This window comes from Ascoidea rubescens, assembly GCF_001661345.1.
Source record: "Ascoidea rubescens DSM 1968 unplaced genomic scaffold ASCRUscaffold_13, whole genome shotgun sequence".
NCBI classification, from domain to species: domain Eukaryota; kingdom Fungi; phylum Ascomycota; class Saccharomycetes; order Ascoideales; family Ascoideaceae; genus Ascoidea; species Ascoidea rubescens.
This window is the reverse complement of record NW_017962925.1, coordinates 337,261-349,998: the sequence shown is the minus strand read 5'-3', so window position 1 is coordinate 349,998 and position 12,738 is coordinate 337,261. Positions and strand designations below refer to the sequence as shown.

At 32.5% G+C, this 12,738-nt stretch overlaps 7 protein-coding genes across 7 annotated transcripts; 4 read left to right on the top strand and 3 right to left on the bottom strand.

Annotated features, from left to right (window-relative positions):
- Positions 1–60: 60 nt before the first annotated feature.
- Positions 61–1,228, bottom strand: ASCRUDRAFT_92623 (40S ribosomal protein eS8). The gene has a single exon (XM_020195106.1). The coding sequence runs from the start codon at positions 964–966 to the stop codon at positions 364–366; it is 603 nt and encodes a 200-aa protein (XP_020045579.1). The 5' UTR covers positions 967–1,228; the 3' UTR covers positions 61–363.
- Positions 1,229–2,049: 821 nt separating this feature from the next.
- On the top strand, positions 2,050–2,769 carry FPR2 (peptidylprolyl isomerase family protein FPR2). The gene is made up of 2 exons (XM_020193818.1): positions 2,050–2,179; positions 2,252–2,769. The coding sequence occupies exons 1-2, from the start codon at positions 2,104–2,106 to the stop codon at positions 2,596–2,598; spliced, it is 423 nt and encodes a 140-aa protein (XP_020045578.1). The 5' UTR covers positions 2,050–2,103; the 3' UTR covers positions 2,599–2,769.
- Positions 2,770–2,896: 127 nt separating this feature from the next.
- On the bottom strand, positions 2,897–3,636 carry ASCRUDRAFT_77339 (uncharacterized protein). Its single transcript, XM_020193817.1, has one exon. It carries the CDS (start codon positions 3,399–3,401, stop codon positions 3,120–3,122), a length of 282 nt encoding a protein of 93 aa, XP_020045577.1. The 5' UTR covers positions 3,402–3,636; the 3' UTR covers positions 2,897–3,119.
- A 2,352-nt stretch (positions 3,637–5,988) lies between these two features.
- On the top strand, positions 5,989–6,516 carry CMD1 (calmodulin; the record flags this gene model as incomplete). The annotated part of the gene is made up of 2 exons (XM_020194705.1): positions 5,989–5,991; positions 6,070–6,516. 2 exons carry the CDS (start codon positions 5,989–5,991, stop codon positions 6,514–6,516), a joined length of 450 nt encoding a protein of 149 aa, XP_020045576.1.
- Positions 6,517–6,924: 408 nt separating this feature from the next.
- Positions 6,925–8,427, top strand: ENT1 (epsin; the record flags this gene model as incomplete). Its single annotated transcript, XM_020189917.1, has 2 exons — positions 6,925–7,944; positions 7,996–8,427. Coding segments are annotated over 2 exons (1,452 nt in total), but the record flags the coding sequence as incomplete, so codon positions are not given.
- A 713-nt stretch (positions 8,428–9,140) lies between these two features.
- ILV1 (threonine ammonia-lyase ILV1) lies at positions 9,141–10,859 on the bottom strand (the record flags this gene model as incomplete). The annotated part of the gene is made up of 1 exon (XM_020195214.1): positions 9,141–10,859. One exon carries the CDS (start codon positions 10,857–10,859, stop codon positions 9,141–9,143), a length of 1,719 nt encoding a protein of 572 aa, XP_020045574.1.
- Positions 10,860–11,106: 247 nt separating this feature from the next.
- Positions 11,107–12,735, top strand: SSL1 (TFIIH/NER complex subunit SSL1; the record flags this gene model as incomplete). The annotated part of the gene is made up of 3 exons (XM_020190815.1): positions 11,107–12,132; positions 12,172–12,499; positions 12,590–12,735. The coding sequence occupies 3 exons, from the start codon at positions 11,107–11,109 to the stop codon at positions 12,733–12,735; spliced, it is 1,500 nt and encodes a 499-aa protein (XP_020045573.1).
- Between the last annotated feature and the right edge of the window lie 3 nt (positions 12,736–12,738).

Genomic DNA, 12,738 nt, shown 5'->3' with positions numbered 1-12,738 from the left:
ATTTATTTATTTATTTATTTATTTATTTATTTATTTATTTATTTTTGGTTTATTATTTAAGAACGTTTGTGATTTTCCAGTTTTGTTATCAAGTTTTCTCTTTGGTTGGTGGTTAATTTTTCCCTGTCAACTTTGTCTACTTATATATTTAAATTTAATTTTTTCTGTTTATTTGATAATTTTTTTACAAATTTATTTAATTATTACGATAAATGGATATTCCGTAGTTTTTTTTTATTTTAAAATCGAAAAGAAAATTTCAAATTAGATTACACACTTTCCCCATTTAAATGAAAATACAAAATTTTAAAATATAAACATACAATGCTTGATTAATTAAAAACACTATAATTTATAAGAGGCTTATTTTTTTGTATTTAATCTTCTTAAGTAGAAAGCTAATTCTTCACCTTCTAAGATGTAACCATCACATCTACCAGATTGACCTGGTCTGGAAGAAACACAAGCATAAAGACGACCAGCACCAAATTGGTTATTTAAAGCAGGTTCAATTTTGGAGTTGGAAGCTCTTGAAGCTAATTTACGTTGAACTTTGCTTGATTTTTTGATTTCTTCGGTAACAGCACCTTTAACTTTTTTACCTAAATTTTGACCGTAGTGACTTTCAAACCATTGTCTGAATGGAGTGGCATCAATTTGGACAATAGCAGCCTTGGTTAAAGTATTAGTTCTAACCAATTCATTGTTTGATGGGTGATAAACAACACCAACAATTCTTGTTTTCCTTGAAACACCTTCAGAACCCCATGAGTAATTTCCGGTTTCAAGTCTCAAAGCTCTAAATTTTTGGTTACCACCTCTAGTTCTAACAGAGTGGATACGTTTGGCACCAATTTTGGTGTTGGCAGGTTGACGACCTAATTCGAACTTTCTCTTCTTTCTGAATTGAGCACGTTTAGCACCAGTGGCTGATCTTTTATGACGAGAATCACGACTAATACCCATTTTGATCTATAAAAAATTTTGTTAGTTTTAATTTGCACTTTAATGATTTAATAATGGAATGCGTTTAATTGAAAATAAAAATAAGCACTTTTTATTTATCATCAATGGTATTTTAATTAATATATTTTTAAAAACAATGATTCAATTGTTCAATATTTTCCTTAAAATTTAAAATAAATAAAAAAATAGAACACCTCAAATTTTGAAATATAGAAAAATAATTGTTTTAAATCAAAACCTAGTAATTTAGAATTTTGGTATCATAATATTTTAAACGCTATATTATCTTAGATAGTCTGCTTTCTTTCTCAATTTTCTAATTTTCTAATTTTCAGTTTTAGAGTTTTCTTTTTAATATAAGTATAATAACACAAGACAGTAATTGCGATTTTGACCAAACTAAAGATAATTTATGATCTGTTTTAATTGGATTTAATTAAATATATTCAATATTTTTCCTGGAACCTAGTTAGGAATCAAAAATTGATAGATCATTGATAAATATGTAGTTCTGGACAAAAATTTTAAACTAGACAATTTCAATACCTGGATAAACCAATGTGAAATAATTAAAAGCTTTTTATTTTCTTTGCATCAACAAGACAAATATCATATCTTATGCTTACCTTATGTTATGCTATTGATTTTTTCCTTATAGGCTTGTTATAGTGACAGTCTACAAATAAAAATCTGAAGTATCTAGATACTATGGATTGAATATTGCAACTGAATAATATTCTTCAGAGCAAATGGGCCGGATGTGTCCGTCCGGACCGCGGATTTTTTTCCAGCATTTCGCTTTTGGAGCGGTTTCCATTTTGTGCATGAGTTTTTTGGTAGGTGGATCTTTAAATCAGTCCCGTATATCAGCGATTTGCACCGAAACGCACAGTCACATGAAACATTCAAGGGCAGTATAGATTAGCCCTATTTGCACAGCTGTAGAGCACTGCATAACACTGTAGACGCCATCTGTATGGTGCTGATTTTTCAAAAGTCCACCAGTGTGGATGTCAAACCCAGACTTTGGTCTTCGCTGAGCAACGTCAGAGAAAAGAGAAAGAGAAAGAGAGAGAGAAAGAGCAAAACACCTCTCTTGAAGCTGTTTTACTTGAAGATTTTACAAAGAAGCCAAAGATGTTGTTTTCAAAAGTTTTAATCTCTCTATCCTCGTTGTTATTCTGTGTTGTTGCTGAGGGGCAATTGAGAATCGGTAAGGTTTCAATTGAGTCTCAAATCTGATGTCGAGCGACTTTACTAATAAATTCAAATCTATCGAACATAGGTATCACCCATAAAATTGCTGAGGAAAAATGTACTGAGAAATCAAAGCCTGGCGATGTTATTCAAGTTCATTATATTGGAACATTAAGTGCCGGAGGCGACCCATTTGATAGTTCATATTCCAGGGGTACTCCAATTGAATTCACATTAGGCGCTGGAAATGTCATTAAAGGATGGGATCAAGGTCTTATTGGAATGTGTGTTGGCGAAAAGAGAAAATTAACTATTCCTTCGCATCTTGCTTATGGTGAGCGTGGTGCTGGAAATGTTATTCCACCAAATGCAACTTTGGTATTCAAGACTGAATTGGTTAAAATAGTTAAATCGCAAAATAGAGAAGAATTATAAGAATGATATGATGTATTGAAGGAATTTTTTTATAAAAGAAAAAGAAAATGCTAGATAAAATAGTCTAAAATTAAGTGAAATAAAATTGTTTTTAACTAAATAACATTATAAGAAGTAAAAAAAACAAAAAACGAACTGAAAGTGAAAATGTATGATAAAATGCAAACAGTCATTGAAATAAATATTTATTATAAAATAAAATAAAATAAAATAAAATAAAATAAAATAAAATAAAATAAAATATAATATAATATAATATAATATAATATAATATAATATAATAAAAAATCAATTTTTAAAATCCCCATTTTCCAAGTTATTACCAGCCAATTCCGAAATCTATTGAAACAGAAGAGAAATATCACTTTGAAAAAAAAACATAAATAAGAAATAAAAACAGTTCTTTAATTATCTAAAAAAACATTTGAAAAATAATCAAAATAACCCGATATATGAATTAAAACAAAACAAAACAAAAAAAAAAGAAAAATTGAGAAACTCAGCTTATTTATATTATAAACTCATTTTCTAACTGAAGGTCTTTTTAAATTTTTTCCATTTTCCGTTATTTTCATTGATCTTTTAGTATTAGAGTCTGATGTTCTATTGACAGTAACATTTGAAGTTGAAGATGTGGAAGAAGAGGAATTGAGTTGACGAAATCTTAGATATGAGCCATTTGAAGATATATTAGTAGGTTTTGAGTTTGATGTTGATGGCCTTCTGGATAATGAAATCGGTATTTGTTTTTGATTTGGATTTAAGTTGGATTTAATTGCAGAATTGAAGTTTGATTTTTCCATTAAATTAGATAATTGAGAACGATAAATGGAAGTATTTTGTTTTTGAGATTGAAATTGAGATTTATCTATATTTATATTGTGATTTTGATCAATAATTTTATTTTGGTTTTTTTCCTGAGAACATTTAACGGATATTGAACTTGTTGCTCGTGGAATCTTAGACTTACTCAAAGAGGATAAAGTTGATCTTTGAAAAGAAAATAGTGTATCATTATTTATTTTACGAGGACTTGGAATATTTGATTTATTATTATTATTATTATTATTATTATTATTATTATTATTATTATTATTATTATTATTATTATTATTATTATTATTATTATTATTATTATTATTANTATTATTATTATTATTATTATTATTATTATTATTATTATTATTATTATTATTATTATTATTATTATTATTATTATTATTATTATTATTATTATTAGTAGTAGTAGTAGTAGTAGAAGAATTGAAATTTTTATTTATTGAAGAAACAGTAAAGGTTGAAGTATTTGATGTTGTTCTTGTTGATGAAAAAATCGAAGGATTTTTATTTGAGGAATAATTTGAAACTGAGCTATTATTTGAAGAAGAAAAATTTGAACTAAAAGAATTAGAAGAATTGGAAGAAGAATTGGAGAAAGATCTTGAAGAATAGGAGGATGGTTTTGAGTTGTTTGATAACAAGGTTGATTTTGATAATAAATCAAGCCTTCTAGGAGAAGAAGGTGCATTTGTTGAATTTCTGGTGTTGTTTATATTAAGTGAGATGCTATTGTTGATTTTATTGATCAATTCTTTGTTAATAATGTTGATTTCATTATTAGTGCGAGTGATTTTTTTATTGGATCCATTTGAATTGTTGTTAATATTGTTAGTGTTATAATTAATTTCATTCGCATTAATTTGAGTATCATTGGGATCTCTTGAGGGAGAAGATAGCTGACTAAATTTTTCAATTAAAGATTGTTCATAATCATCGATTTCATTAATATTTATATTTTTTCTAGATTTTGGGATCAATATTTTGTTTTTTGATTGAAGTTTTAAAGATTTAATAATTTTGGAAGAGTTTTGTTCTGGTGGAGGAGATAAAGTGGAGATTGAATGAGTAGAAGAATAAGATAAATAGGAGGATAAAGAAGATTGTGACTTATTTTCTAAATTTTTTAAGTTTACTAGATTTCTATTTAGGGATCTATTAAGTCTTCTAATATTTTCATTGTCAGATTCTTTAGTTCCAACCAAAGTTCTTCTTCTTTTTGAAGCACTGCTTAGTTGTGATATTGATAATCTTTTTGATTGTTGACTTTGTGGTGTTTTGGGTTTATGAGAGGATGCAAATAGGTTGGTTTGAATATTATCATCATTGTTGTTGTTATTGTTATAAATTGGAATACCATTTTCGTAAATTGATCTTTTTATTGAGGAATAATTGGCAGAAGGTTGTCTGTAATTGTTATTTTTCAATTTTTCTTTTAATTTTAATTTTGATTTTAGTTTTAAATTTGAAGAGTTTAGAGATAAATTTGAATGGTTATTTTTATACTTGAAGTTATTGGCAGAATAGTGATTTAGGATTGAATCCATTTTGTCAAAATTAGAGGAATGGTTTTTATCGAAATTATTGGAAATTGGATTTTTTTTGATATTTAAAATAGAAGAAGAAATTGGGTTCAAGGTTGTAGGTAGGCTAGAAGAAATGATTTCAGCTCGTGAATTTAGTTCGTCAAGAACCGATTTAGATAAGGTATTGGAATAGCCTAGATTATCCATTAGTTTTTTTTCGTTGTCCAATCTTAGATGAAGATTTTTTGTGTTATTCATATTGATGGTATTGATAGTATTGATATTATCGTTATTATTATCGTTGTCATTAGTTATGTCATAGTTATAGCCATGATTAATGTCGTAGTCGTAGGGATAGTTGTTGGTGGTGGATATTGTTTTTGAGAAGGATTTTGCTCTTTCTCTTTCTCTTGTTCTTGTCCTGGAGAGAGATGTTGTCCTTGAAGTGGTTCTAGCTAAAGGATTCGTATTCTTTTCAGAATTTTTAGTAGACAAGTCTATCTTGGGATATAGCGATGAGGATATCTTTGAAGCCATATTTTGTATATTCACAGTCCTGAGTAATTTGAGAAGTAAGAAATTAATATTTATAGTTATGTTGTAATAATTAGATGAATTATACTCTTAATTTGAAATTTGCAAAAAAAATAAAATAGCCAATAAATACAGTGCAGAAGAGAAAAGGTTTGTGGAACGAGAGGAAGAGCAAAAGAAGGAAAAAATAGCAGCAGAAGGTATGGAAAAGGGTGTGAGGAAAGCCAGCAGAAACAGCAGAAACAGCAGAAGCAGCAGAAACAGCAGCGAAAACAGCGAAAGACTCTGGCCCCAAATTGAGTTTCCAACGGCTGCCCGATTAGGAAACACGCGTGTAAACAAACACGGCACAGACCCCGTTAGGTAAGCGGAGAGGGGTCTGCGTTGAAAGAGGGCTGTGGGCATGGAGCCCCAAGCGTGGTTCTTTCGCTGGTATAAATACCCTCGTGTGGCCTGGACCATTTTGCATTCGTTCCTCTTCACACTCACGACCATGGTATGTGCTGATGGCTAGCGCTGGCCTATTTCGTTGCTTCTCCTGCTGCATCTCTTACTAACAATTGTATTTCTGCAGGCTGACAAACTCACAGACGAACAAATCACCGAATTCAAAGAAGCATTTTCATTGTTTGACAAGGACAATGATGGCAAAATAACCACCAAGGAACTAGCTACTGTCATGCGATCCTTGGGCCAAAACCCTTCTGAAAGCGAATTGAAGGACTTGATCAACCAAATAGACGCCAACAACGACGGTTTCATTGATTTTGCTGAGTTTCTTGCTATGATGGCCAGGAAATTGAAAGAATCTGATTCTGAGGCTGAGATCCTTGAGGCCTTCAAGGTGTTTGACAAAAATGGAGATGGAAAGATTTCTGCCGCTGAGTTGAGACATGTTTTGACTTCGATTGGAGAAAAATTAACTGATGCCGAAATTGACGAGATGATGAGAGAAGCTGACGCTGACAACGACGGCGAAATCGACATCCTTGAGTTCACCAATTTATTGGTCTCCAAATAGAGGGTCCAGCTATTAAACACTGCGTCCTCTGCGTAACCACTTTTTTGTTTATTTTTCTATCTATCTCTTACCACTAGTCGCCCGATCTGCGCAGCCTCATCCACCAATCCATATCCACACCAAACTCTGCAGAATCCACGTTGTTTTGCAGCCTCCTTTTCCGCGCCCTCCGCCACTGCGGCTTACTAAGCTTATCACGTGACCAGACACAAGCTGATTATTTCCCCTATACGTTTTTCAATTCTCGCTTTATCGTTGCTTCAGAGGTAAGTTTGTTTTATTCACCAGCTTTTTTGTATTTATACCCATCGCATCTCACCTCTCTTTCTTCCTCTGCTTTACTTCTTCTATTTATCTTCTCGACCTCCTTCGTCCCACCTCATCTCTTTTGAAATGCCTAGCAAATTTGTTCGTTCCGTCAAAAACAAAGTTAATGGCTACACCTCTGCTCAGGTTATGGTCAGAAATGCCACTACAAATGAGCTCAATGGTCCCAGTACAACTGAAATGCAGGACATATCACAACGCTCTTATGGCTCTGAGTTTCACGAACTAATGGATATGATTGATAGGAGACTAAACGATAAGGGCAAAAACTGGAGACACGTAGCCAAGGCCTTAACTTTATTAGACTATTTGGTTCGTTATGGTTCTGAAAATGTGGTACTATGGTCAAGGGAAAATCTATATATCATCAAAACTCTAAGAGAGTTTACTTATACTGACGATACAGGTTACGATCAAGGTGGCATCATCAGAACAAAAGCTAAAGAATTGGTGTCTCTCCTCAAGGATAACGATAGATTGAAACTTGAAAGAAGAGAACGTTCCCAAAACAGTCCACAAAGAGACTTGTTCAACTTGGACTACAACAGCGATAGTAACAACAGAAACAACAGAATAAATTACCCAACCGACGTTGATGCTGACTTGCAAAGAGCCATTGAACAAAGTAGATTAACTGCTGAAGAAGATGAACTAAAAAGAAGAAATAAATCTGTAAACGATGAAGATCTAGAAGAGGCTCTCAGATTGTCAAAAGAAGAACAAGAACTTAAACAATTGAAAGAACAAAAACAACAAAACTTATTAGACCTAGATGATGAGGAAAATAACAATCAGCAAAGCAATCTCTTTATTAACCCTCAAACTACTTACCAACTAGGTTATATCCCTCAGCAACAGCAGCAATATCTTGAACTTGATATGTTTGGAAATCCAATCGTATACGGCCAACAAAATCCAATGCAAACAGGTTACTTGCAAAATGCCTACTCATCAAATGATGTAAACTTCTTCAATCAGCAACAACAGCAACTACTCCAACAACAACAACAACAGCAACTACTTCAACAACAGCAACAACAACTACAGCAACAACTACAGCAACAACAACTACAGCAACAATTTTTACTATCACAAAACACTGTCCAAAATGATACAAATACTCATAATCCTTTTGCTCTAATAAATCAACAGCAACAACAACAGCAACAGCAACGACAGGAAACTCAACCACAGTCTTTAGCTGATTTACAATATGAACAACAACGTTTGCAACAATTTCAAAATCAACAACCTCAAGCTCAATTACCTCAACAACCTCAACAACCTCAACAACCTCTAACACAAACTCTTACTGGTCAACAAAAATTCAACTTAAAACACGCAGAATTAAATTCTCTTTTAGCCTCGGGAACCGGAATTGACACCTTTGGTAACGAAGGTGAAACAAGAATACCTGCCCAACACACTAAAACAACCCGATTTATAAATAGTTCGGGTACTGGTTATAAACAGGAATCAAATACCAACTCAAATCCTTTTTTTGCTAATCAATATCCTGGAATGCCAACTAATATTGTACCATCATATACTGGCTTTGGTTTTGGTAATTCTCAACCGCAACAACAACCACCACAACAAAATCCAAACTCAACTCAAAATTTAATAGACATTTAGTTCAACCATATAAATATTGTATTACAATAATTTTATTAACAATAATTTTATTAACAATAATTTTATTAGTAATATTTTTTTTTTATCAATCAATCTTTTACTTTTAGTTTTACCTTTCAATTTTTTGATTCGTTTTCTCTTTTTCACTGAAATTATTATTTCCCTCCATAAAAATGATACCATAATTCTAGACATTTTCTTTTTTTTATATTTTTTCCATTTTTCAATTAGTATTTCAGAACAAATATGGTAACCAATTATTCAAGTATATATATATATATATTTGTATATATATATATATCTTTATTGTCTACAAATTTTTTAAAAATTGAAGAGTTTTTTCATTTTTTTTTTTTTTTTTGTGTTTATTTCCAGTTTCCAGTTTCCAGTTTTCCTTTTTTTTATTTTTTATTTTTTTATTTTAATTATAACTATTTGTTTTTGATATTATCACAATTACGTTTGTATATTTATTTCTGTCAAAATAAAAGTATTTTTTAAAATTTATTCAAATTAATGTATTAAAAAAAGAAAGAGAGAGTCTATGCAGATTCTATATAAAGTTTACTTGAATTATAGTACATAAATACATAAATACATAAATACATAAATACATAAATACATAAATACATAAATAATAAATAATAGATGGATTGATTAATTTAAGCTCTTAAAAACTTTTGAGCAATAATATTGTCTGTAACATCTGTATATTTATAATTAAGTGTATCCAAAAATTGTTGAAATTTGGCATCGTCTTTTTTAGGAATAACTATACCAGTTAAAATTTGGGCCATATCTGAACCATGGTTTCTATAATGAAATAATGTTAAATTAAATTGACCTTTTAAATTTTCTAAAAATTTAGTTAATGCGCCTGGTTTTTCAGGAAACTCAAAACTTAATAATCTTTCATCTTCAATATGAGCAGTTCCTCCAACTAAATATCTTCCATGGGATTTAGCAATTTCGTTATCAGATATATCGATTGCAGAAAATCCAATCTTATCCAATCCTTCCAAAACTTCAGCAACTTCCTTTCCTCTATTGTTAACACTGAATGAGGTATAAATGCATGCGTCACTTGGTTTATCTGGAGTCGCATTAGATGCTGATCTATCGTTATAACGGTAAGAAAATTCGGTAACAGATCTTGGGTGAATAACAGACTGTAACTTTTGAAATGAACCTGGAATATCTGGAATGGTGACAAGCATAAAGACTTCTTTACCTTCACCTAGCACAGCTCTTTCACTAACAAATCTTAGTCTATCGAAATTCATATTTGCACCAGATAAAATTGGAACATAAGTCTTGGTAGAATGGTCGATTTCAGGGTGTTCAGCAATGTAACGCTTCAAACCAGCAACAGTCATTGCACCCGAAGGTTCAACAACAGATCTAGTGTCTTCAAAGACATCCTTAATGGCGGCACAAATTTCATCAGTATTAACACGAACGACTTCATCGATGTTGTCTAAACAAACACGAAAGGTTTCATCACCAATTTCTTTAACAGCTGTACCATCAGCAAATGAGCCAACGGAGCTGAGTAAAACCTTTTTATCAGCCTTTTTGGATTGATATAATGCATCAGCATCAAAGGTCTCTACACCGATAATTTTGACATGAGGAGCAATTCTCTTTAAATAAGAAGAAATACCGGCGGCTAGACCACCACCTCCAACTGCACAAAAAACAGCAGAAAGAGCACCAGACTTTATTTGTCTCAACAATTCCATGGCAATAGTGCCTTGGCCAGCAATGACCAATGGATGATCAAAAGGAGGAATATTGGTCAAGTTTCTTTCTTTGGTTAATCTTGTGCATTCAGATTTAGCACCATCAAAGTCGTCGCCAAAGAGAACCACTTGGGAACCCAACCTACTGACATTTTCATATTTGATGGAGGGAGTCGCAGTAGGCATAACAATAATAGAGGGGATTTTGAGGTGTTTACTGGAAAATGCAACACCTTGAGCATGATTCCCAGCAGAACAAGCAATGACCCCCTTTGATCTCTTCTCAGCTGGCAAATTTGCAATCATGTTGTAAGCACCTCTCAACTTGAAAGAGAAAACAGGAAGAAGGTCCTCTCTCTTCAAGACCACTTTGGCGTTTGTCTTGGCCGATAAAGAAACTGCATTTGTTATGGGAGATTCGTCGATAACGTCGTAGACCCTTGATGTTAGAATTAGTCTGACATAGTCTGGAGTTCCATCAGGCAACAAGTCATTTGGTTGTAGGTCTGGATACCTGGGTCTTGTTGTTGATTGAAATCTGGCTGAAAGATTGTGGGAGGGTCTGAGAGACCTGCTTGCAAGAGTGGACTTGAAGCAGAGCCTCGAAGTGACTAGCAAAGTTGATTCGCTGAATAGCATTGTGAGCCAGGACAGAGGTTGAACAAGAACCAAAGCACTCAGAGGAGGAAGCAGCAATTATATACCAACTGATCCAAAGGCCTCAATGACTAATTTCAGCATTTTGACTGATTTTTGACTGATTTTTGACTGATTTTTGACGTGAAAAATCAGAGCCGAAAGCCGGCGCTCGGCCGGGCGCGGCACAGGGCCAAAAGCAGCTTTTTTAAAACAGAGCAGAGGTGGAGGAAGAAGAGTTGGTGCAAAAATGGCCTCCAAAGAGTCTGATGTTGAGTCAGTGGAACTGGATGAGGAGCTTAAGAGTCAGCAGCACAGCACCCAGTCCACAGAGAGTGCTTTGTCTCACAGGATCATCACCAGGAGCTCTGTGAAAACTGGCCAGGCTGAGTTGTTGAAAAACGACGAGGAAATTTTGAAGAGCGATTTTTATGACAACGAAGATGAGTACGACGACGAAAACATAAACTTGAGGGCTTCCAGGAAGAGGAAGCTGTCCAAGGCATTGAAGAAAAAGGAAAAAAAAACCAGAATTGACCCTCTGATGCAAGGCACAAATGGTGGATACGCATGGGAAGCTGAGTTCAAAAAGCCCTGGGACATCCTTCAAGAAGACGATAGCTCCTTAGCTGGTGTGGTTTCTAACATTGTTGAGGACCGGAAAAAGAGAATAATCAAAGATGCCAAATATTTTCAAAGGGGGATTATACGTACCTTGATTTTGATCATCGATGGTTCCAATTCAATGTCGGAAAAGGATTTAAGGCCCAACAGATTTTCCTTGACAATTCAATACTCAATTGATTTCATAAAGGAATTCTTTGATCAAAATCCTATATCTCAATTGGGAGTTTTGATGATGAGAGATGGTGTATCTACTTTGGTCTCTGAATTGAGTGGCAATGCCTCAGATCATATATTAGCATTGAAAAATTTGAAAAAAACTGACGGTGAACCAAGAGGTGATGCTTCATTGCAAAATGCATTGGAAATGTCCAGAGGGTTTTTATTACATATAACCAATCACTGCACACGAGAGGTTTTAATAATCTTTGGTTCATTGCTAACCTTGGATCCTGGTGATATAGATAAAACCATATCTTCCTTAGTTAAAGAAAAAATAAGGGTGAGGATTATTGGTTTATCTGCTCAAGTCGCTATTTGTGAAAAGATTTGTATGATGACAAATTATAATGATAAAACCACTTATAGTATCATATTAAATGAAAGTCATTTCAAAGAATTATTGATGAACAGTGTCACACCATTGCCTATAGTGAAAACTGATTCGAATTTGACTGATTTGAGTTTTAAGAATGATGAGAATTCTGCTTCTTATTCGTTGATTAAAATGGGATTTCCCAAAAGAATCTCTGAAAGTTTACCATCTTTTTGCTCTTGTCATTCCAGCTTAACATTTGGTGGATTTATTTGTCCCAATTGCCATTCAAAGATTTGTTCATTACCGAATATTTGCCCTTGTTGTAATTTAATGTTAATATCATCAATCCATTTAGCGAGATCTTATCATCATCTTTTTCCATTAAAAAATTTTGTTGAAGTGCCTTTAAGTTTAAATTATAAAACTAGGAGATGTTTTGGTTGTAAAACAGGATTTCCAATGAATAGAATCAATGATTTAAGTCAACAGGATATAAACCAAATCAATAATATCCAAAAACATGCTTTATTTAATAATAAATCAATGAATGAATATGAAATTAAAGGATTAGATAAAAGTTTATTAAAAAAATTTAAAACTTTACGGAGTTCAAGGTATCAATGTAAAGATTGTAAAAAGGAATTTTGTATTGATTGCGATGTCTTAATTCATGATACAATGCACATTTGTCCCGGATGTGAATTATTCAAAAATTAATTA

Excerpts from the sequence above, each read along its gene's own strand:
- ASCRUDRAFT_92623 (XM_020195106.1), bottom strand. The coding sequence starts at position 966 with ATGGGTATTAGTCGTGATTCTCGTCATAAAAGATCAGCCACTGGTGCT.
- FPR2 (XM_020193818.1), top strand. The coding sequence starts at position 2,104 with ATGTTGTTTTCAAAAGTTTTAATCTCTCTATCCTCGTTGTTATTCTGT. Across the intron at positions 2,180-2,251 it reads TGAGGGGCAATTGAGAATCG|GTATCACCCATAAAATTGCT; the intron begins GTAAGGTTTCAA and ends TATCGAACATAG.
- ASCRUDRAFT_77339 (XM_020193817.1), bottom strand. The coding sequence starts at position 3,401 with ATGGAAAAATCAAACTTCAATTCTGCAATTAAATCCAACTTAAATCCA.